General features: G+C 40.3%; 1 protein-coding gene across 16 annotated transcripts in view; it reads left to right on the top strand.

Moving 5' to 3' along the window:
* Positions 1-25591, top strand: part of SOX5 (SRY-box transcription factor 5) — an 838708-nt gene that overhangs the window by 518926 nt on the left and 294191 nt on the right. For 11 of the 16 annotated variants that reach the window (XM_048826912.2, XM_075121858.1, XM_075121862.1 and 8 more), the window contains one exon: positions 7343-7574. The exons of 1 other annotated variant lie outside the window; for it this stretch is intronic. In XM_048826912.2, coding sequence (XP_048682869.1) covers positions 7344-7574 — 231 coding nt within the window. In that variant the 5' untranslated portion in view covers position 7343. The remainder of the gene's footprint in view (positions 1-7342; positions 7575-25591) is intronic. 4 more of the 16 variants (XM_048826930.2, XM_048826947.2, XM_048826938.2 and 1 more) reach the window with 1 other exon arrangement.

Raw genomic sequence — 25591 nt, 5'->3', positions numbered from 1 at the left:
CATGAAATTATTAGGGAAAATTAATGATAGTAGTGGTAACTATTTTACGTGCTGTAATAATTTTCTATGCAAGACTGATATACAGTTTCCACCTCGGTGAGTTTAGTTTTCATTAACAGTCATCTTAATCACTGCAAAGGCAAAACTATTCAGAACTTCTTTTTTCAATAAAGTTTTTGTAACATGCATGCATTTGAAGAAGGTGGCTGATTGATATGTTCTAAGAAAGTATAATTAATAGATTATTTGTCCCAGTATGAGTGACAGCTGAGACATATTTTCCTCTTAATTCTTGTGCACACATTTTAATTGATTAACAAAATTTTTTTAACTGCAGAACTGTTGCAGTGAAAAGTTGCAAGCCAGACTGCAAGTGATTCAAAATAGTTACCATCTGAAGTCTGTCAGAAGTGCAGGGCACTTTGCTCCTTGAAGGGCTTGCAGAGTCAGGGAACAGCAAGCCCTGGCTTAAGGAGAAGCCCAGCAGTTTGGGAATCAGCAGATGCAGCTAATGAGTGGCTCTCATTCCCAGCTGGAAGATATAAGAGGAGGACCTGGCTCTGTAAGAGAGAAAGAAAGACAGACACACAAACACTTCCCTCAACAGCCATGATGGCTGCAAAAGGCAGTTAGTCTCAGGGGGACCATAGGACCTAAGAGAGGGCTGTGAATCTTGAGCTACTAGCAGTGGGCAGAGGACCCTGCAGTATCAGTCCAGGTCAGAACTATCACTTTTGTTACACAGAGGCTCTCTTACCTTTTTACATTTTTTGCATATCTTGAAGACTAAAACAGAGCTGGGCATAGCTGACTGTTTTGTCTCCAAGCTGGGAGACACACTCAGCAGACTACACTGACCCGTGTAGAAGGAGCTGGGGTCACAGCACAGTTCCTGGTGGGACAAAATGCTGGATTCTGCCACCCTTACTTGTATTGAGTAATAGCTTTATTATCTAGGTAATATTGAAGAAATGAATAGGGCTATTTGGTGAGGAAGGTACTACTTACTTAGTGTAAGTAAACAGAGAGGAATTTGGTGCCCAAATGACCATCATAATTAACATGAGTTTTCAGCCTTCGTTGGGAGCCTCTACAGAGAGGGGACAGCTTGAATGAGCCTGGGAACAGAACTGTTCTCTCATATCTAAATGTGATCAGAGGTGAGATATGTTGGTGAGCATGTGGGGAATTCTGATAACTCTAATAATCTGTTCTTGTTTTGTGGAAAAGCAGAGTCTCCAGGGCTCCCAGTTGAACACCTTCTATAAGTACTACGTTTACTACAGGAAAATGCCCCTGTAGATTCCACTGCAGTCTCTGCTCCTCTCCTTTTGGTCTCATACTATCATTAGAAGATTGAACAAAGAGTCTGATCCAAAGCCTGCAGAAATCAGTGGAAGTCTTTTCACTGATATCAATTAGCTGAGGATCAGGCCCTTAGAGTAAATTCATGTCACGGTCTCCTTATTAGTTTGTTACCCCTAAATTCTTACAGAAGGTGAGAACTTTGATAGCCTTTTCTGTGTGTCCATTCTTGCCCCACAATGCAGCTTTTTGTCTACTATCTGTGGAAGGGGTTTGAATGTTTTAACTCTGCTCATGAGAAGGACTTTGCTTTTTTTTGAAGCAGAAAAGAAACTCAGGAGGTGAGCATTTTCATGCTGATTTGGAAACTAGTTATAAGACTGCAGTCAGGCGCTGTCATGCCTGGTTATGGCGAGAAAACAACAATGCCTTTCTTGATAAGGGAAAAAGGAAAAAGTCTTGCACAGTCAAAATTTTGACGTACAATTTAAATCATCTCTACGTCCTGTGGACTTGGAGCTGTCAAAAAGGCAAAGCCTGCATTTGAATGGAAAAGCTTTTTATTTCTTTAAAAAGTGTACCAGCTATAATTATCCATAACTATGCAGGCCTGTTTTAATGCTGTTTTATAATTACAGGTCTTAAAGCTAGATTATACAAAGTCATTTATACATAGTCAGAACAGAAGGACTTTGGGAGTTTTTAACCTGTAGATTGCTGTAGGTTGTGGCAGCTGATGGGATTTTGGCTGTATATATATGGTGTTAGCTGTGTAATGATTGATGAATCCCTTAATTAATTCCCCAACAAGTTAAGATTTACAGTCTCATATCTTTTTCTCTTGACACATCTGTGTTTGTCACTTTTAAAGACATGGATAAGCCATTTCTTCAAAAGCCTTTGTGGACATCTGAAACATTTCTGGGGTATTTTGCTGAATGTAACAAGATTAGAGTTTCATAATTTTATGGAATAAGCGATTGAATTGGGATTGATGTTGGTTATATACCAGAGGGCACCATCTCCTTGAATACTGGCTGCCTCTGTGGATTTATTTAGGGTATGCAATTACTTATCAAATGATCCAAAGCCAAATGAACAAATTGAAATATAGTGGGGGACTTTTAAATGGGCCTCTGTTTACAGTCTTTCAACAGGCTACACCTTTATTTTCCATGCACTAAACTCAAATGTGTCTAGAAGAAATTGACTCCTACTCTTTGGTACACTGAAGTGGTTGGGCTGGAACCAGCACTCCTTGCAGTGGAGGAGAAGGTGTTGAATTTGGATGCAACATAGCATTTATTCTCTTAGGGGGAAATCCTGGCCCTATTGAGGTCAGTGGCAAAACTCCCTTTGACTTTAAGACTGAAATCCTGATGCTATTAATCTACAAAGAATAAGTGATAAATTGAATGAGAGTGAATGGACAGGTGGAGCTGAAGGCAAGCAGAACCTACTGCTGTCAGATAGCTCACATGCCTAGTATAGTATAGATCATACTTTAGCCAACCATGAGTTAAAAGAATAAGATTTTACTGAACTAATAATGTAACTATTGACAGCAAACTTGTTTGTTCACTTGATGAAAAGAGAGATCTGCTAATTGTCTTCTGCGTTCCAAACCAAGATACATTTCCTAACAGAACGGGTCCTCTTAAGTGAATTAGTAATGGGTCTGGACTGGAACATCAGATCTAAATCCTCAGTTGCAATTCAGTCTTTGGTCAAATTCAGATCAAACATGGATCCAGCTCAAGCCTATCTCTACAACTAGCTGAAAACTGAATCCAAATGCACATGAGCATTGGGGTGTGAGTGTAGTTCTGAACTTTGGGGACTCAGGTCTGTCTCAGAAAATTAATACCATATTGCTTTGTCTTGTGCTTATATTGGGTAGAATGAATTGGTGATAGGCAAATTCAGTTCTGATTCAACTCTTAACTACCTGTGGTTATACTATTATTTTGACCAAATTTTGTCTTTGATACAATGCACAGAAACATATTGATTTCAATGAGAGGTGTACATCAAAGCTCAGAATTTGGTCCATTATTTAGCTGACTTTACCAACTATGCCTATTTCTTGCTCTCTGTATGAACACACAATTTACACTAGTGTAACTGAGAACCGAAGCAAGGACTAGATATTCAGCTGGTGTAAGTTGATATAACTCTCCATAGGCTGAGGGTTTGGCCCAAGATGGTTGCATTTTTGTGTTCTATCAGTATATTCTTTGCCACACCTAATTTAAAAAAAAATGGTAAGGAAAAGAATAGACCTGCTAACCTTGTTACTCAACAACTGAGCTCTTTTAGCTAATTAACCATTTTCCTTTGTATATTATTTATAACTGGAGCTCAGGGTTACTTGTATGCAGGATAGGTGACTCTCACTTAATACCTAGCATTAGCCCAGTAGGAAAATGAAGCTGTTCAAAATGTGAGGGGGGGGGGGGAAGAGAATTCAAAGATATAAAGTGTTGGAGTCTTTAAAATGTCATTAGAGGGACCAATAAAGCTGAGGAAATAATGAAAAAACTAGCAGTGAATGAATTCATTTTGTCATGTTTTCTGCCCATGAACCTATCAGAACAATTTGATGCTTTCTGCTGTTACAGCCTCTAACATTTTATGCCCTTTATGATGGGGTTTCAGGTTGGAATAGTTTTCACGTCTTGCCTTTACTTGTGTGAGTTTCCTAGATATATGTAGTGAAAAATTAAATACTATTCTATTGTACAGGATTGCTATTGAATACTAACGGTGGTAATGAAATTACAGGGCCAAATTGTATCAGATTTACATTGGCTCAAGTAGAGGGCAGGGCAGAGCTCTGCAGCCAGTAAGACAATCCCACCCTGAACTCCCTGGTACATATGATAGGTGTGTAGCGAGTATACCTCGGAACGGTGCTGCTAGTTTCCTCTGTGTATCTTCTCCGTCTCCAAGCCAGTGAAAACTGGAAGCAGGACTGTGGACCCACCTGCTTACCTGTCGCCCTTGCATTAGGGTGGGTAGGGCATGAAGGGAGCAGTCCTTGCTCTCTGTCAAACACTTATCACAGTTGCTACTGCAACTGAGATTGGACCTTATAGGGGCTGGGCAAAATAGGAGAGAGTTTCTTGTGCCCTCTCCCTTTGCACTATGGTTCAAAGTCTGGCCCATGGTGTTATGGACTAAAAATATAGTATTCTGTATTAAAAATAAATAAGAATGTGTCGCCTATATTTTCCTTTGGAAGCAGGGGCCGGCAGGAGGTGGCGCTGAATCCCGGCGCGCTAACTGAGCCCTGCAGAGGGATCTATATATTCAGGGGTGGAGCCAGTAGAAGAACTTTGAAATGCTCTTCAGATTCTCCTCTTCCTACTACACAGTGGAACCGTGTGACCTCACTTGCACTTGTTCCATGTTTAACGCCGGTGAAAGTTCTTCACACCAAGTTGGGTGAAGAGTACATGGAAGAGAGCCTCATTTCAGATAAGGGATCCTAACTATGGATAAAAGGGTACAATGTGTATCGCTGTGGAGGATTTTGACAGTAGCTTACAGTGTTTTTTTCATGGCATTAGCTACATTTTAAAACCTAGAGCCTACACTTTCAAAAGTGACTAATGTTTTTGAGTGCCTCAATTTTCAGATGCCCAACTTGAAACACTGTAAACAACCCCGATATTCAGACAGTAAGGGTACGTGTTCACTACCCGCCAGAGCGGCAGGTAGTGATCGATCTGTCAGGGATCGATTTATCACATCTCGTCTAGACGCAATAAATTGATCCCCGAATCAATGCCTGTACTCCACCTGGGCTTGAGGAGTAAGCGGCGTCGACGGGGGAGCTGCTGCGGTCGACTCGCCACCGTGAGGGTGGCCAGGTAAGTCGAACTAAGATACTTCCACTTCAGCTACGCAAATAGCGTAGCTGAAGTTGCGTATCTTAGTTCTAACCCTGCCCCCTTACCCCACCCCCCCGCCCCAGTGTAACCCAGGCCTAAGACTTCCTAAAAAACAAGTCTTTTTAAGGCATCTCAAAGTGAGTAACCAAAAACAGGCACTCAAAACCACTTTTGAAAATTTAAACATAGGTTTCTGTCTCTTCTACTGCAGAATATGAATAACTCTCATGGATTCTGTAGCAGGGGAATTAGGGTCTTGGGACTTCAGACATGGCTGTAAGAACTTGAAGTATCTCAGCTAAGTATACAATACTGTTAGCAAGAGTCTATCTGATTAACTCTGTCCATATGCATACGTTTGAGCAGGCATACAGATGTGAGAGTCTAGAAAACAGAATTTAGGTGATATATATAAAAGATGCTAGTCCGTTGGAATAAGACAGAAAATACAAGCTGTTTCTCTACATATAAATAGTTGCATATCTCCAGTCTAAGTGTAGGTTCTGTGGGTTTTTTGTGGGGGTCTGAGTTTTCTTAATATAATGTGGCTTAGGGGGCAGAACTAAAAATGAGATCATTAAAAGCAAAATAAGTCACAACAAAGGACTGTTTTAAAGTCACTGTTTGTTTTCAGACCCAGTTGACTGCTGCTAAGAACCATTTCGTGCTCAATATGCCAAATCGTTTGGACATGCTTCACATCACAGCAGCCCCACATGTGGTTCAAGAGGCTGCTGGACTTTTGAAACACAGGTTTTAACTGGAAAGTGTAAAAATAGGTGTAATTAGAATCATAATTGCTGCACTTTGGAGGAGCAGCAGTCTTTTACTATTCCATTCAGCTTCTCCCTATAACTTTTTTATTTACAATCTTCACTTTTCAATCTCATGAATATCCATTTTTCATTAAGTAGTAGTATTGTTTTTAGTAATATAACTGGTTTATTTGTCCCTTCCCCTATGATTATATCCTGGCTGAATGGGTTCCTGCTTTAAAATCAGTACTTTCTTGCTTTTGATTCCATTCCTTACAACAGATGCCTCTTGTTAGAACACAGGTCCGTTATGCCACACACAAGCCTTCATTTTCAAGAACAGTGGTAAATTAATTAGTGATGGCAAACCTCAGAAGGTCTGGGTAAGTCCCCAATGTTTGGATACTTATCTGGAACTCTCTGTTCTGGAAACCAGGTTAGAAGTTTAATGGGATTGGGCTATCTTGTGAGCTTTTTATTACTGCTTGGTTTGGATGGAAATACCATGATGAATATAGCTTTTCTCATGATATTTTGATTTTTCTGATCTCCTCTGAAAACAGGGGATGCAAAAGGATGTAAGAAGTTTATTGTACTACTTTGTGAATTTTTTTTTTTTAGGGGGTCCAAGTTTTGACTGAAAGTTTGGGTGTGGTTTTTCTATGTATGTTTTATGTGTGTTCTATATATTCTGCTCTTATGATATTTCTGATCCCACTGTAAATTGCAAGTATAGGATATCTTGACAGGTAATCTTTATTCAATCCTTAGAATCCAATTTTTGTAGTGTCAGGCAGTTTAGATAGTTTAAGCATCCAAATGTTTAGATACTTATTAACACTAGACTTGTGAACCTTACAAGTTTCTTCCAACAATACTGTATTTTACCCTTCACTTTGATAGGTGGCTTTAGAAACACAAAAATTTTAGCTTGAAAGCAAGATATTTTTTTTACTTTACTTTCTTGGATATCATTAGAACAAAACAGATTATTGTCCTTTAAAAGCGAAGTTGATGCTAGTTTGTCCTGGGAGACGATCCATTTTCTATAGGCTCTTGCAAAATGTAAAACTAGATGGGTATTTTTAAAAAGGAATTGCATTTAATTATACAGTGTTCTTAGGTGAATTTTCATGTTTAAGAAGCTGGAATACAAGAGAGTGCTGTATTAGTGTATTATTCTCACAACAAACAAGCACTGTTCTGTTGCTACCTGCTTGGCCATTGTTCCTGATTGTATATGCTTTGCAGTGGTATTTGGATGGTTTCCTGCTCTCTGCCAGCACAAAAAAGGCATTTCTGTTACAATGGCCCCTAACCACACAATGACGGCATTAAGGATTTATTTGGAGGTTTTATTATTTTCTCCTCTTTTGTTCCTTCCAGGATGTCTTCCAAGCGACCAGCCTCTCCGTATGGGGAAGCAGATGGAGAGGTAGCCATGGTGACAAGCAGACAGAAAGTGGAAGAAGAGGAGAGTGACGGGCTCCCAGCCTTTCACCTTCCCTTGCATGTGAGTTTTCCCAACAAGCCTCGCTCTGAGGAATTTCAGCCAGTTTCTCTGCTGACGCAAGAGAGTTGTGGCCATAGAACTCCCACTTCTCAGCACAATACAATGGTAGGTTGGCTCATGGTCTGTTGTGCTTACATCCATTCTTTGATTGTGCATCTACAATAGCTTGGCATCCAGATATGCCCTTTATACAGTTCAGAGTCACACGTACCGCACCATACTACAATAATGTGAAAGTTTTGACCTAGCTGGACTGCCTGCCACCCCCATTGCCAATGCTAAATCATTCTGTTAAGTATCAAACTCCACTTTCGCTCACCTCAGTTTGTTCATTTATTTTAGCTCAGAGGGCACTAAATTTTGCTCTTAATTACACTCTGGATTTCTGTATCTGTTCATTTACTAGTAGATACTCTGGTTTTAGACCATCATTAGTGAAAGCAATATTTGGCCTAGCATGTGGAGTGTAATGCATACATTGAGGTCTATGGAACATCTAGGCACAAGAGCGTGAATGAAGGATAAAATAGAGCAACAGAGACTTGACTTTGGATTTTGTTTTTAAAAGTTGAAGTTGGATCTGCTGATGTCTGTCTTGCACATGGTGGTTAATTATACACGAATTTGCTAATTTTCTTATTTCCAGCCTTTCACATCAGGAGACCTTGGTTCAAATCCTCACTTAGAAAGAAGCCAACATACCTGTAAACTAACAGTCATATGTACGCTTCGCCAAACCAACTCATGGACTTTGAGCCAATTGACCAAAATTAGAAGTCCATTGGAAGCCCAGGACTGTCCTTATTTAAAAACAAACCAGAAAGCTCATTCCCATGTTCCACTCTGATATTGCAGTCCCATTAATTGTAAGTTGACATGTTTAGAATATTGTAATTTTTTTTTTATAGAGGTAGAAAATCAGGGAGGTATTTAAATCCAGGTCTGAGGTGTACTGGCAGATATCTATGCTGGGAAGACATTTGCACAACACTTGCCTGTGAAAATGTGACCAACTTTGCTTTAGTCCCCAGCTTTCAGGAGGGCTACATTCACTCTCAATTTATCTTTAAATAAAGATAACCTTTGGTCCAGTATATCTGAAAACTTTAAAAAATGAATGATACAATAAGTGTCAGTTTATTATCACAAAAGACTATGACAACTCCATAGTTCTATTTAAGCTATTACAGCTCATTACAGATGTGCAACAAGCTCTACATTAAAAATCCCCCCACTCCACCCCTTTTTTTGAAAGTGAGTGTGTTTCCACTGGAGCTGCTTTTCTAGATGAAAAAACTTGCTTCTTTTTTTTTTTCCATTCAATTTTATATTGCTCTCTCAACTTAAAATTGAAGAACAACCTTGTGGGAGAGATTGCTCAGGGGTGCTATTATGCTTTTTTTTTTTTTTTAACTTGCTTGCTTCTGATCCTCTACCACACGTGCTGTGCAGATGTTATTCATTAATGTGCCATTAAAGTCAAAGGAACACTGGGCTTTACTGTCATATGGGCTATGTTGTATTTTGGCCTGGTGTGAGATCCCTTGTCTTTTAAAATTTTCTTTGGCATTATGGTTTGGATTTTCAATCTTGTACAGCACCTAAACCCAGGATAGATGCTTTCTCAAATATAAAGGCCTTTTCCTGCTGCCACTGAATTCAGAGGCATACCTTCCACCAACTTCAATAGTAGAGGACTAAGCCCTAAATGAGTAAATATAACTTGTCCTCTAAGGAGCCCCGCAGTGTGTTCTCCCTGGACATTGCTGAAACATTCAACTATAGTTTGACTGACTTGTATACTTATTCATGCATAGATTTATTTATTTTAAAGGCTAGAAAGGTCCAGAGTAGTCATCTATTGTGACTTCCTGCAAGACATTGGCCTTAATTGAACACCAAAATAACATACTGTATCATCTAATAATACTTCACATTTCAGACAGTTTTGTTGTATGGAATGTATTGATAGCATGTGCATTTGAAACAGTTTCTTCTTGTGTGTGCACAGGGGAGAGGGGTTGTTTTTTTGCCCTGACATGTGAAAGAAGTGCTAGCTCATGCACAATGAGTGAAGTGATCAGTGCAAATAAGCAATATACATGTAATATGATCCCTGTTCTTTCCCTCTGTCCCTCTCTCCCCCCACCTTTGATATCTCACAGAGAAAAAACATGAGCACAGAGCTGTGACAACTTGTAAGTGGCTTTAACCTGTGTGATCAGCACTTACTGTATCTATCCCCATAGAGCCTATTCACCTTGGCAGCACTACAAGGGTCATTATTCCACTACTTGAACTGTTCCTATCCGATTTGGTACTGTAAATCCAGGTGTGCGCACACATGCAGTGTAGGCCAATGGTATTTTATCAGGAGAGTGCTAGCAGTCTCACGCTCCTTAACAACTTGTGTACTACACTGACTGACTCTGCTAGTAATCCTGGCATTCTCATTTTACAGCTGTATGATGGCCTTCACAGGATATACCTTTTACAGATCTCTCCAGTATATTATAGGTAGGCTTGGAAGGATTCATTTTTTATCAGTAAATGTTGCTTTCATCAAACATACACACATCAACAAGAAAATATTTCCATCAATTATCAAAATTTACAGAGAGGCAAAGTAAGAAAAGTACTGCTTGGGAATTTGTTGGAGTTTGAGTTCAGGATGTTTACGTGATATATTTTGACATGTGATGTTGACAATTTGTGTTTTAACAGTTTATAAAGGTTTAACATTTTGAATCTCAACATCCACTGTCACTAAATAATTGTCTGAACCCCCCCTCCCATAATTTTGTGCACCCATGGGAAATTTAGATCAATAAATAATGTTTTTTTTAATCTGTCAAAATTTAAATAAAAAGCAAATTCTGCCAAGCCTTCTTAGAAGGCACAACCAGACCAACACTGCCCAGGCATCTAGCCAGTCTTAAGCCCAAGTTGTAAGGCACTCCCACCTCATTGCATCCCTTGTGAACAAATTGTATGCTGTCTGCTTCATCTCTCAATGGGTGCCTCATGGGAGACATTCGTGGCTTGGCTCTGGAAAAAATAGATATTTCAGTATCAAAAGGTCCCCAGGTCTTTTTATGCTTGGCCTACAGCCTGCTTGCAGCTGTGGGGATAAAACCAGCAGAAGTAAATCCAGAGCTAAGCTATCCAGAACAGGCATGAAATTGTCTAGGGTTGTATTATCAGCCATTGCTGTTCACAGCACTGCTCCTTTCCACCATCACCATCTCCTTATGCTCCATTGCCCAGCACCTGGTTATGGAAGAAGAATAGCAAAGAAACTCAGACTTGGAGAACAACCTAGGGAGTAAGGAGCCTCTTGGCATGCCTCATCTTTCTACTCATCACTCACCATTGCATCTTCAGCAGGGGCTGAATTTTTCCCTTTATTTGATAGGTCACTCTCACCTGGGCTTCCCTTTATAATTCCCACCAGCTGGGACAGGGACACAGAGGGATAGAAGGGGTATGAGGGGAGGAAGGGCAGGCACTCAGCTCCAGGCTAGGAAGGATGGTCCTGTGTTCTTCCAGGCCCATTCAAGCTTCTCTGGGTCCCGCTTTTGCCTCTGTCCCTAACCCCCAGCATGTAGGAGTCATATGCAGGCAGAGCCTGCAGAATATTTCCAATGTAAGGGTGCTAGGCCCCCCAATTCCACTGCCCCTGAGCTGGGATCACTGTTCCCTCTAAGCTGTGTGCGCGCATGGCGAAACACCGCTTGCACAACAATTTGCACAGAAGAAATTTTTTGCACAAACAGCCTTTCAAAAATTAGAGGGAACAATGGCTGGGATATCCTAAGACCTATGAGATGATGATCCATTCCAACAGAAGGGCCATTGGAGAATCTGCCTGACCTCAGAGTTCCCTAGGATTTGCCTTTCTGAGCAAGAGCAAGCCCTGTTACTCTAGGCCATGTCCTGGAAACTTCTGTCTCTGAACTTCAGTGTAGAGACATAGGTCCAAAGGACAGGAAGGCAGAACCCCAGAGAAGGAGGGAGTTTTCTAGACTCAGCCAAATCTTCAGAGGAGTTGGAGAGCTCCATCTCCATATCTTCCTTGGAATTTAACAATACATCTGAGAGGCAGGGACGTAAACCAAAGAAAGCCTTTTTCTGAGAAGGAGGCAAAACTATCTCAAATTTCCTCCTGCTTGAGGAAGAAACTAGCCATATATTTATCCATCTTCCAGACATTTTTATCCAGATCCGGATGATCCCAGAGAAAAATGACACAAATCCTGGTGACTTGGAAAAGAAAATGCAAACACATTTTTCCCCCAATTAAAGTAACTGCAACCAAGAACTGTGAAAGACGAATGCTCAGGGAAAAAATCAAGCAAGAAATAATTCTAAATATGAAAAGTCTAGTCCATGCTCTTGAAAAAGGGTAAACTGTCAGAATCTGAGCCAAAGGCTCAAGAAAAAGTACAAGACCAACTCTTTGCCTTAAAATATATAGAGGCTCTCCTTAGTTAATAGCAGGCCCCCAACTAGCCTTAGCTGAAATGCACTGCATGATTAAACTATGCATTTCTATTTCTTTTGAAGACTCCCCCCCCCCCCCAACCCCCATTCAAAGATGCAGTACCCTAATATAACTGGTAGCATTTGACCCTTCTCTGACAAAAGTTCTGGGATTTTTTTTATTTAATTACGATTGATCTGCCTCATGTTGGCATATGCATACATACAAAGCGCCCTTGTGTCATCTTCAAAGTGTAGTAATGGGAACCAGCAGTGACCACAGCAGTGTTTTAGACATAAGAAGTGGCAGGATTCAAAATATAGTAATTGATAAACTATACTGTGAACATTTTGATGATCCTTCTCCAGAAGGGTAGAGACTATTTCTTCTTGAATATTGTTCAAAGAGTAGGTGAGATGTAAAATAAGAGTTTTAACCTCTTGACGTTAAAAGATCCTTTGTGTGTTTGTGCCATGGCCCTTGTTGTATTCCACTCTGGGTAACTACATTTGCCAATCTACATTGCCTCTTCAGTTTCAGTTGGATCCAGTATGCACCTTAAGTTTTTGACTTAAATTGGCCTGAAATGTTGCTGTACATTGTTAAATACTTTCAGTGTTTGACCCTAGAAGTGACTGCTTTCAGTTAATTAATTGATTCTTGCATAAGTGGAAAGTATTTTGAGACATTTGGATGATATTAAGAATCAGAATAATGAAGAAGCTTAACCTGCACATTGTTTTGTGCAATTCTTCCATTTGCTCAAAAATAAGACACTCTCCAATACTCTTTTTGAGTTTTGCCTTTATGCATGCATACATCTTGGCCTACACTTTGCCAATAGATCAGTGGTTATACACACATTTTTTGAATGTTCTTGGGTCAAAATAATGTGCAGCCAGAGCACTTAAGCTGCTACTCAGAAGTTGCGGGGAGAACGTGTATAGCTTTTTAAAATGTCAGAATAGGATCCTAATTATACTATGGAAAATAGTGTGTTTTTTTTTAAAGAGCTTTTAGAGAAATTCAAATTTCCAATGTACCTTTCCAAGTATAGGATAAGTTATTGTGATGATACAATGCACAGTGTTGTGAACACCAGTGCAGTTATTGTGCTTGCTCTAATAATGAGAATTTCATTGTTTGGGGAGAGCAGTCTCCTACACGCTAGACAAAAATGTAATTACTTTTGAACAACGAGGAATGTGCTCAATTTAATAGCACGGAGAATAGATTCACAAAGATTCAGATAAAGCTAGCTTAAAAGCCATATGTTCAATGTGGCAGTATGAAATTGTTAGTAGTTACCATAATTACACACACACATACACTCCCACTTTCATAGTTTAAGGTATAAACTGTTGTTTCTATAAGAACTGGACAAGTTTGTGAACAAGGCCTAGTTCAATTAAAACAAAGCAAAAATGGTGATAAATTTGCATCTTTGTGGGGTTTTGTGGTGTTCTTTTCTTTTCTCCTTTCTCTTTTTCTGAGAAATTGATACTTATCATAGGATGAAAATGCACTATTACAAACATTGCAATATAAATGTCATCACAAAGTAGCACATGAAAGCTGTTTCCATACATATAATTCTAGGTTTGTATCTTAGTTTGATCTTTTCAATCTTTACACTTGTATTGTTTTAGAAAACTACCCCTAGGCTTTCAGGAATGAGGAAACGTGCAGAAGAATCGGTTAGGACTGATCACATAGCTTGTGAAGTTACGCAGTATGGTCCTTGTCCTTGACAATTCCATTTAATCCATAGGGCCCAGTAGTGAGGGGGCTAGGGAAAGCTTTTGGGCACTTCATATGTACAGCACACAAAGTATCACCACTGTATTTAAGTTACTAGCCTCTGTCTGTCCTGTGTTATAAGCTGTATTCCTCTGTTTGTCTTCATTCCTACCCTCATTTATTTCTGTACATACTGTCTATTCACAGTTATATAGTACTTTACAAACAGCAGTGAATTAATTATCACAACACCTTTGTGAGGAGGAAAGTAAACCAGATACAATATCTCCGTTTTTCAGATGAGGAATCTAAGGCAGAAATTAAGGCCACTGAGGGATTGAAGGACAGTGTTGTCACATAGGAGTCCCTTGCTTCCAGCCTTGTGCTTTGTCCACCAGGCCATATTGCCTCTTTGTGTACAGTGGTCACCTAAACTTCATAGCAGATGTACTATCCTAGCAAAAATAATTGGCTGAGAGGCAGTCAGGTTGAAATCTGAGGTGGCCCATTGGCAGCAGTCTGTGAAGGAAGCAACTCCTCCCCAACAGCTGTGAATTGGTCTGGGGTCCCATCTCCAAAGCAAGGGACCTGTGGCTAGGGTTTGATTAGGAGCCAAAAGGCCTGTTTTGGTCTCTAAGGACAATAAGTGACTCCTGATTACAGAGGAAAATCACTATAAGAAAAAATTCCAATGATAACTTTCAAACAAAAGGGCTAGAAATGTACTTAAAGCGATAAATATAAGTAGCTGAAGCCAACCTTTCTATTTATAGATTCTTTGAAATTTATGCAGAGGGGTGACTTCAGTTTTCATGGCCACAAAATCAGAGGGGCATGTGTGATGTGTGGGGGGAGGGATGGTAGGTTGATGTTGAGTATCTGAGGCTGTCTATGCTCGCACTTTCGTTGGCAAAACTTTTGTCAGTCGGGTGTGGAAAAAAACACACACACATCCCCCCGGCCAACAAAAGTTTCACTGGCAGACCTGCTGGTGTGGACAGAACTATGTCAGATGGAGAAGCTCTCCCATTGACATAGCTACCGCTGCTCATTGGGGGTGGTTTAATGATGGTGGTGGGAGAGCTCTCTCCTGCCGGCATAGAGCGGCTGCACAGGAGACCTGTATCTGCAGTGGTACAGCTGTACCACTGCAAAGGTCAGTAGTGTAGACATAGCCTTAGTGTAAAGCACTCATTTTTTAATAGGTCCATTTGAAATCAGTTAAGCAGAAAATAATCACCTGAAAAGTAAACACCTTTGTTTTATAGAAGCAGCGGGAACTCATGTGTATCCATTGTTTGCAATTGTAGGCACACCTAACCTTCAATTCAATGACTTAATATTAGACAAAGCCGTCATTTAAACTTTCCACATAAATACTAGCAGACACCTGATTCATTTAGGTAGCTGAAAAATTATACAGAAACGAACTGGGTACAAACAACTTGAAATCCTTAGGAGTAGTTGACCCACCATCTGTGAAACAGATCTGTCCCTTTCCTGAATGGTGACAGCCAATGAAGAATAATTAGGCACACTACTAACAGCAATTATCAACACCTTCCAAGAAATAAACCTTCCAACCTTCCTAGAAAAAGAAGCAGCAGCCCTTCCAGTTGTCAAAAACCCAACCCTGGAAGTGGACATCTTAAATTAATGTCCTATGTCTAACTTCCCATCCCTTGGCAAACTCATTGAGACTGTAGTGACAGCCACGCTCCAGCAACACAAGACATCTATTGGTAACCTAGACGCTTCATACCAGGGCATGGAGAAAGCCCTTGTGGCACTAAGGATAATCTTTTCATGGCAATGGAGAAAGTGTTGCGATCTACGTGCGTGACAAGCTGAAGTAGCGGGTACAGCGCTACAATGGCTCCAATCATTCCTTTCCGCCAAAGCCCGGAGAGTGGTTATGAACCACAGCTCCTCTTACCCAAATCCATCACCTGTGTGGTCCTGCAAGGATCTATTCTGTTCTTCCTTCTCTTCAACAGCTATCTGAGCTCACTTAGTGAGAGAGTGAGACAGAGCCTTCAGTGCCAACACTACTCCTGGCACCTGGCTGTATATCTTATTTTCCACAGACACAGCAATGCCATCTCATGGATGTCACCATGTTTAGAGGAGATTAGCATCTGGATGAGGATTAGCTGCCTCAGACTAAAATTGAGGAGAAGTCTGAGGAGATGCTGATGAAAAAAGGGTAATGCTTTTAAGAACTAACCAGGAACACTGAAGTTCTCTGTCCCAGCACATCTAAACCTTGGGGTCCTGTTTAACTCATCATTACAGCTAGATGACCAGACAGCTTCCATTGTAAAAAATGTGGAACTCCACCTTTAACATGAACAAAATTTCTTCCCATTTTCCCAGATGATGAACTGGCCATAGTAATCGATGCATTCATCACCTCCAATGCATTTACTGCTAGCATTACACAAAACTTTTCTTTGCATTAAGCCCATTTCTGCTCAACCCCTTCTTTGAACACCTTACTTGATAGACTGTCTCAGTAAAGACCATTATCTAACAGTGATTGTTCCGTAGCACCTTCCTTTTAGGAATTTCCCTGCGATCTAATCCAAACATGTGACTCTCTATTAAGAAGATGTTACTTCTCTACTTAATATTTATATCTATTGTGAGTACTCCTTTCTCTTCCACCCTCTCTCCTCTTCCCCCCCCACCCGCATTGCTATATCTTGATTTTTCTCATCCTATTCCCATCCTATTCCCTTTTCCCAGGTCCTACGAATTAACCTTCCTTAGGCTCTGTCTACCCTAAATTTACCTCCCTTTGTTAACACTTGCAGCTCCAGCAGTGGTAATAATGGTGAGAGCACTGATACAGATATGGCTCCAGGCAGCTGCTGGCACTTTAACCATCATGTCATCCAACCATGCTCCCCCCCGCCCCTTTGAACTAACTACTCCCTTTTGTCTTGAGTGTATCAATGAAATATCAACTTCCTCTCCATCATATTCTTAGATTAAATGGTTTATTCAATTTTATAGGAGTTTCATGGCAGAAGAAAGGCCTCTGGCAAAACACAGACTCAAAATTTCAATATGGCCATGCCTAAGGGTGCATGCCTGACTTAGGCAGGTTAATTCCAAAAACGTGCACAATCTCCCAATGGAAAAAAGATTGCCATGCTGCAGTGCCAGTGGACCAGCACTAAAAAGCACTTTTAGTTAAAAGTGAAAGGACACCAAACTTCCTCTGTCAAGCAAGAAGGATCCTGCAAAATTTTGGATTGGTGGCAAGCTCAGCCCTTACCTAAACTGTTTGGCCTGTATTTGTTGTCCTGCTTTATTATAAAGAGGTTAAGTGTGTTGTTCCTAATTACTGTTTAAATACAGTACATGTGAGCAGATGAGGCATCTCCTCTGTTATGTAAGCACAGCAACCTCAATGAATCTTGTGAAGTTAACATCACAAAATAAAGCAGTTGGACATAACTGACTGGAGTTTGTGCCTAATTTAACCAAGGATGACTTTGCCATAGTACCATAAACAATGCTATCATTATCTGTGAAAGTAGTGTTTACTTCAACATCATTCTTTATGCTTTTAGAACTCAAGCCAGCCTCAGGGAAAGATAGCTTTAAAACAAAATTAACTGTTTGTAGACCAAAGACAATAGGAGAAGCAACAAAATAATTATGCAGTTTATTTGAAACAAGTGCCATTAAAAGCTTTACATAACACCATTACCATTGTTTATATCATGCCCTAAGTGTGTTGCGGTGCTACATAAACAGAAACACTCCTCCTCCTGAAATGTTAAGGTCCTGATGTTGCAAAAAGATGTGCCTGCATGGGCCCTTATGCTGGTATGGGGGCTTATTTAATTTGATTCCTCATGGAGTAACTCTTCTAGAGCCCTTTGTAGAATTGGGGCTTTGATGACATGAAATAATAAGGGATATTACAGAAAGGACAAAATCCTCTGACACTTCAGGAGTGGATTACTGCAACGTACTCTACATACCACCTCAACACAGCAATTTAAGCTGTTCCACAACGTAGTGGCCAGCCTATTAAACATTGCTTCACAGTGGCAGCACACAAAAGCTGTGCTCCATGACCTGCCCTGGCTGCCTGTTGGGTTCCAGATTGACTTTAAGTCTTTGTTTTTTCACCTATGAAACCCTAGGTGACTTGGGACCTTCTTATTTGAGAGACCACCACTCTCCGCATTCCTAACTTCCACAATAGCGATCTGCATAGATGTTAATTTCTATTTAGAAGGTAAAACATTCTTTGCAGTGAGCTTTCACTCAGAAACAAGCACCCCTGCTCTGTTGACCATCATGCCATGCTGTAAAGCACATCCATTTGTGTGGGCTGCAGCAGAGGGTAAAGCTTGATAATGTTTAGATAGGTGCGGAGGAGGGGAGTTTTACGTTTGGTGTGGGGTTCAGTTTTGATAGCTTTGGATGAATAAACTGACGTTTAATTGGTTTTTGTTTTTGTAATATGTTTGAGGGGTGCCAAGAGCCTCTTTTTTTATTATTGTAGAAATCTGAATACATACTCACAATCTAAGGCTATGTATATAATTTGGAAAAGGGAATGGCCTCCTTGGCCTCGTCTTGACTAGGAAAGAGATTGTGGCTAACATCGTGGTAGCTAACATTAACCAACATGACGCCAGCCATGACCTTTCTTCCTAGTCAAGGCGAGCCCTTGAGTGTTTGGAAGTTACTTAGCGCATAGTGGGTTCTACTGTAAATAAATATAATTTTTCAAAAATTATCTCCATTATACTAGAAATATCAACCGTTCTGCACTTCCGAGTGAAAAATCCTAAACTTGCCTGAGCTCCTAAGTGTTAGGGTTGGACTTGTCACCTGTTAGATAAGGTTTCATATATACAGAGTTTGTGGTGAATTTTTTACCTTTTTAGATACAGTGTCTGTGATTTCCCTCTTCTCCGCATCATTCATTCATAAACTGTGAATTTATACTGAATTCATTCTGCCTTTGACAGTTTTCCAAGTAGAAGGCTGTTTTTTGGTCACACTTTGTAGTCTGTTCGTAAAGGAATAAAATTTTAAGTTTATGAATTTTTAAATTATTGAAATGAAGTTGCTAAACTTTGTCCTCCAAGATTTTCAGGATTGTTGTATATGTCAGCATGTACAGTTAAAAATGGAACCCAGTGAATACTGCAGAAAACACGTTATTTGTGAACGACGTGCAATGTGTCTTACTGTGGTCAGCTGACACGATCAGCTTTTTGGGGTAAAGACTATAGCTCTGATCCTGCAGCTGATAGCTTGCGGTGAATTCACTGGGGCATCATGTGGGTATAGCTTTCTGACTTTACATTCTCTATGGTGGGTTCAGGACCTATGTCTTTATCTGCTATATGAAGCACCATGAGCAGCTATAGTGCTGCATACAAATGCTGTTTTATAATAAAAAAGTGGCAGTTTTTCTAGGAGTCCATTGTAATCTAGTACGTGAAGCCGGGAGCTGGGATTTAGGACTTTGTTTGTGGCTCAGTTGTTGAATTATCATTGGCAAATCACTTCACTTTTCAGGACCTCAGTTTACTCATCTGTAAAATGGCAATTGTGCACAGTGTTGTGAGCTTTAAGTAATGTTTCCAAAGCAATTAGAGACTTGTGGAGATCCTTGAATAACAGGTGTTATATAGTAAGGGCAAAGTAGAGCCGGACTAATACCGCAAAAACTAGTATGTTTTTATGTAAATATTCCTTCAAATTTTGTAGATGGATTCACTTGACTGTGTCTGAGCTCATCTTGTATTTGCTCTTCATGAATATTCTAGCAAACTAGATGTACTAGGTCTAGTGATGCCCACGGAAAGAGAATTTTAACATTGGATATTCAGTGAAAGCAAATTTTAAATTGTTTACCTAGCTAACAACAATATAAAGTTCAAATTACAGATTTTACCTGCAAATATGCAATTTGCAGTTCATATTGTTATTGGTTAGCAGCATAAACCAGAGATCAGTAATAATGGCTCATGGCTTATAGAGGTCACACTTTGAAAAGTTTTTCTTTTCCCATTTTGAGAGATTAGACTGATTCCAGTCATCTTCCACATTTTAAATATAGGAAAAGTCTCTCAAACCCGTAGAATCTGAAGCTATTCATGTGCTTAGTTAGTCATGTGACTTGCTTAAACAGAGGCCTTAGTGAATGTCAGGCTTTCTTTTAAAATTGAATCCTGTAATGACAACACACTGTATGTACATCATGCTGACTTCAGAAATTGATCTCATTTTACCGGTTATCTTTGTAGTGTGTTACTTTGAAAATCTAATGCCATAGGTAGCTAAATATATTGAATAGCGAACTAGTCATGAAACCGTGATAACTATCAGCCTTATCCACAACTACTTGTCAGCTGTGCTGCAGTCTAGTTTACTTCCTGATCTGTGTTTAATCCAGAGTGCTCTGTGTGTGCACATGTGTGTACACAGCTTTATCTTTTGGCTCTATAAACTTTTACAATAGCTCACCTTTTTGGCACATTTTGCTGTAAATTGTGTCATGCCCACAGGCTGCAGGGAAGCAACACAAATAAGATGTGAAGGAGAGAAGAGACATACTCTAAAATGTACATGATCTAGAAATGCAAAATGGCACATGAGAGTTGCAATTTATTCCAATATAAGTCAACTCACCAGACCAGAATACCTATTCTTAATTCTTAGCTATTCACACTCCTGGAGAAGTGGGTAATTTTCTTATCTAGTTTACTTTAAATATCTGTTACTATATTTTGTGTGAGTTTATTGCTTCCTGACGACCACCACATGTTCTCTATTCTTTTGATTTCATTCTAACTACACTGTTCAGTGTTCTCTTATGCCCTCTTCAGTGATTCTATAATTATATTTATTTTACATAGAAACATTAGGGATTTTTCCCCTTTTTACATATGGTGTTTTTGCTTCATGCAGAGAAAACTACACAGCTGACAGGGTTTAAAAAAAAAAAAAACCCTCCAAATTCTATCCAGCATTAAACTCTTATGTTTATAACCCTGAATATCTCTAAAATGTCTTTACCTAAAACACTTTATGGTTTTATTACCAGGTTTATGCCAGTAATAATATTCACATCAGCTTTCTTAGGGATAATCTTTAAACAGAACCTAGCAAGAAAGGCTTTGAAAACTATCATTCCCAGGAACGCAAATCTCGGAACATGAAACATCGGTTTAATCGCCCCCTCTGACAACTTAACATGACAGATTGAAAAATACAAGCCGATATGGAAGTGGGATCAATGGATTATCAAAGTCCTAAACATCTTCTCTTGGGGGGAGGGGGCTTTTGGGTCCATTGGCATGCGTAAGACATTAAGTTTGCATAGCTTACCACAGATCCAATGCTGTCTGACTGGCAGTGAAGTTGAGAGAGGGAGAGAGAGAGATTTACATGAGAGAACTCAGGGGGCTTTGTCACGGCAATTGTACAAAGTGATATACAGTGCAAATCGACTCGAGCATGTCCCTGGATAGCAGGCGGTTTACAGCCTCTTCGAGCAGAGATTACTGCTTTATCTTGTCATACTAAATTAACGTGGCAGCACACTGTTAAACAGTGGTGACCTCTTCATCTGTGGAAATTGCTGCCTAGAGGAGAGATGGTATTTAAGACTCTCTCTCTCTCTCTTTCTCAATCTCCCCAGTCCCGTCCTCCCCACTCCCCGTAGAGCCCTGAGGCACATTTGGGTTAGGATGTAGCATAAAAGAAAGAGAGAAAGAGAAAGAAGGGGTAAAAAAAAAAAAAAAGGCTTTTAACATCCAGGTGACAACAGCTATGTGTTAATTGAGCCTTTGTTGTTTGATTAATAGCCACTTTGGTGTAGAATATTAAACTGTTGTGTGGACAACTTTCTAAAAAATGACAGGTCCTCTCAGTAAACTGGGATTAGGCAATATTCTCTGGTCTGTTCATTTTAACCCCTTATTGTTCTCCTATTTTTCCCAAACTTGCATTTATTTAGGAGTGAGAAAGTCTTACTTTTCCATCACCACCTCCACTGATAAATTGGCATAGCTCTCTCTGGAAAAGCTACGATGATTTACAGAAAATGAAGGTCTGGCCCATTGTTTTTATTGAAGGGTGAGGGGATGAGGATTGTTCTGAAGCTTATTTGGACTACTGTGTTAGACTGTTGTATATGAGGGGATTTAGAACAAAACATTTCTCTGAGAAAGGGTGTGGAGAGATGGGGAATGACCATTCCATAGATCTGACATTTTTCTAGAGCAGGGATGGGCAAAATTTGTGGCCCGAGGGCCACATCTGGGTATAGAAATTGTATGGCGGGCCATGAATGCTTATGAAATTAGGGGTTGGGGTGTGTGAGGGCTCTGGCTGGGGGTGTGGGCTCTGCAGTGGGGCTGGGGATGAGGAGTTGGGGGTGTAGGAGGGTGCTCCAGGCTGGGATCGAGGGGTTTGGAGGGCAGGAGGGGGATCAAGGCTGGGCAGCGGGTTGGGGCATGGGAGGGGATTGGGAGGCAGTCTCCGGCTGGCGCTTACCTCAAGCAGCTCCCAGAAACAGCAGCATGTCCCCGCTCCATCTCCTACGCGGAGGCACGGCCAGATGGATCTGTGCGCTGCCCTGTCTGCAGGTGCCTCCCCTGCAACTCCCATTGGCTGTGGTTCCCAGCCAATGGGAGCTGCAGGGGTGGTGCTTGGAATGGGCGTAGCGTGTGGAGCCCCCTGGCTGCCCCACGTGTAGAAGCCGGAGGGGGAATGTGCCGCTGCTTCCTGGAGCCTTGTGGAGTGGGGCAAGCCCCCGACCCCGCTCCCCGGCTTGAGCGGGGCCAAGCCCCAAACCCCACTTCTTGGCGGGATCTTGAGGACTCGATTAAAACGATTGGAGGGACAGATATGACCTCCAGGCTGTAGTTTGCCCACCTCTGTTCTAAAGGAAAATGGGGCAAAGGGGTGGGCAGGGGACGACCTCCCATCTTCCTGTCTTCTTCAGTGGACTGTCATGATGAGAGAGAGAATGTCAGCTCATGTTTAGACCAGGTTTTCTGGTTCTGTTTCTCACTCATTACTTGCTCTGTTCATTGACTCCTTTATGCGACTGATGCAAAGCCCACTGAAGAATGCTTTTGTCTTTCATATACTTTGTAACAGGGTCTATGTGGCCTTGGGCACATTACTGAGATACAATGTTGTAAAGTGCTTGGTATTCTCAGATTGTAGGTGCCTTACAAGTGCAAACTACTAATTTTTATCATACTTTATTATGAGCGAGAGAGGATGCTTTGGTCAGGGTGGCTTTGGTTACATTAGGGACCATTATGCTGAAAATCATGACTTTATGGCTGCATTTTCTATTGGATGATACATTTGCTAATTAGCGTTCAAGAGGGTTTGTGCATCCATTGCCAAGTTCACTTGTTGGAAAGAAAAAAAAACCTTTATTTTTAAAATTTAGTACTGATTGTGGGGTGCCAGAGTTTTCACTCCATAGATCATATGAACAAGGTCATGGAATTGTAGAAATCTGAGATGGAAAAAGAACTCTTAAGTCATCTAGTCTCGTTCACTTCTGGCCATGCACAATTGTTCCTTACTGTTGATTCATTTATTTATTTATTTGAGCTGCCACCTATGCAGATTTATGCAAAACTGTGCATATTGTACGGTATGTTTTCTTCATAACACTTTTTGAAGCAGGTTTTTCCTTGCTTCCATACGATGCCAGTAAAGCTAGATTGCAGGCAGAGTATTTGCCTTTTGAGAAATGGCATATCTGCAAACATAGCTCTGTTTTCGTTGGAGGAATTCTGAAGGCCATTTGGCTAGACTTGTATGCTGGGAAGATGGTAATAACTGACTTCCTAATTTATTCCTTTTAGAAATCAATATATTTGATAATTCATGTACTGCTTACAGAGCCTGCACAAGTGGCTCATGAATCGATCAGCAGCGAGCAAAAATGAAAGCTAATGAACTCATTTTAGTAGCAAGTTTCTCATTAGCAAGTAGGCTACCGATCTTTCCAGTTCTAAGTCACGTGGTCTTTATGCGCACTTGCAAGGAATAGTTTGCATCTTTTATAAATAAATAAATACACACATAAATAAACATTAGAAAATGAAGAGTTGGCCAAGTTTTGAATGCTTCATCACTGCTTCAACATATATATTTACAATATATGTTTGATAATGGGCTGTGGAGGCTGTCACCTCATGGTCACAAGTTTTAAATCTGTCTGTCTTAGGTACTTACATGGTCTCCATTAACATAGTATCTGAGTGATTTCTGCGGGCCAAAAGGTATTGTCATATAATAGTTGTTTGATGGCCCTTGTGAAAAAAGTTGGTTATTTCAATTTAATTCAGGTAGGAAATGTGTCCATGTACCCAAGAACTAGCTCAGTTGCCACTAATTGGTACCTTTGCTAGAAGAGTGGCCAAGGACTAATAAGTAAGAAATCCCCTCTTATCCCTGGAAGTGCTATAGTACCTGCATGTCAGGATTGAGACACAGGGTTGAGTGTGAGGTATTCTGGGAACGGTTACCCTTCAGCTGTCCTTCTGTGGATAAATAGAGGACTTCAGTTTCCAATGCTGTCAAGTACTATATTCTTTTTTGCTTTTTAGAGAGAAAAAATAATTTAAAAAAACCAGAAAAACATTATTTTAATTGCCAAACCTTTGGCAAAAAATTCCAGATGGCTTTTGAGTTTTTGAAAGCTAACCAAAGTCGCTCTTTTAAAATAAAAAAAGGGGTTGAGAGGGAGGGAAGAAATACATTTTTCTAAACACCTCCTACAGTGATGAGAAATATACTGCTTGAAATCAAGCAGGGGGAAAAAAAATTTTTTTTGAAAACTGAGTTCCACAAAGCACAGTATGAAAGAAGGGACTTTTGAAACATTTCAGAAAATAAAAAAATTCAGATTTCCCAAATCTCAAAAACAGATTCCCAACTGCCTGATTTGATTTTTAATGTGTTGGCTGAATCAGATTTTTTTCTTTTAAGTAAATCTATAAAGCTTTCAGGAATCTGGCGCATTGTTTAGCACTTATCTCATGAGTAAAGCTTGAGAGGTTTGGCTTGAAACTTACCTAATCACATCTTTGGAAGATGGCCCAAGCCTACTGATTTATTTTTTTTAAAAAACAAACAGAACAAAGCAAAACAAAACATAACCAAGAAATCCTGAGCAAGTTTAGTGAATGAGTCCCTTACAAATCTATTTTGACAGGTTTCAGAGTAGTAGTCTGTATTCGCAAAAAGAAAAGGAGGACTTGTGGCACCTCAGAGACTAACACATTTATTTGAGCATAAGCTTTCGTGAGCTACAGCTCACTTCATCGGATGCATACAGTGGAACAGATCTATACAGCCCTTACGGAATGAGTCCGACCTTTGTATATAGGAGTCTTATATGAATAGTTCTTGTCTCCACATTTTTCTTACAGTTTCCTACTGTTGTGCACTTTAGTGGTGGGTGCATTAGACTCTGACAGCCACCCACATTGTGATTGCTTTGTCATCTAAATCTGCTCTGACCAGAGCTAAACAGCATAGGGACTACAATGCCAGTCACCTACGTATATTAGTACTACCAATGTGGATGCCACTAATGGTAGTGCAATAGTGGGAAATTTTAAGAAAAACAGCCTTATAGTTGGGTGAATGGGGAGTAGTGTGTGGCAGCATGTGTGCAGATATAGCTATACCAGTGTCCTATACCAGCAATGCGCTCCTAGTGTGCATGCAGCTTGTACTGGCAAAATTGTGACTTTTGCTGGTGTAGCATATTCCAGCCTGTCCAAGCAAAATAAGCTTATAACAGTAAAAGCTCAGTTGTGCCAATATCATTGCATCTACACTAGGGGCTTTTGCCAGCACAGTTTTGTCACTCAGG

The sequence above is a fragment of the Caretta caretta genome, chromosome 1 (genome assembly GCF_965140235.1).
Source record: "Caretta caretta isolate rCarCar2 chromosome 1, rCarCar1.hap1, whole genome shotgun sequence".
In the NCBI taxonomy this organism is placed as follows: Eukaryota; Metazoa; Chordata; order Testudines; family Cheloniidae; genus Caretta; species Caretta caretta.
The sequence above is the reverse complement of the archived record's forward strand: the minus strand, read 5'-3'. Positions and strand labels throughout refer to the sequence as shown.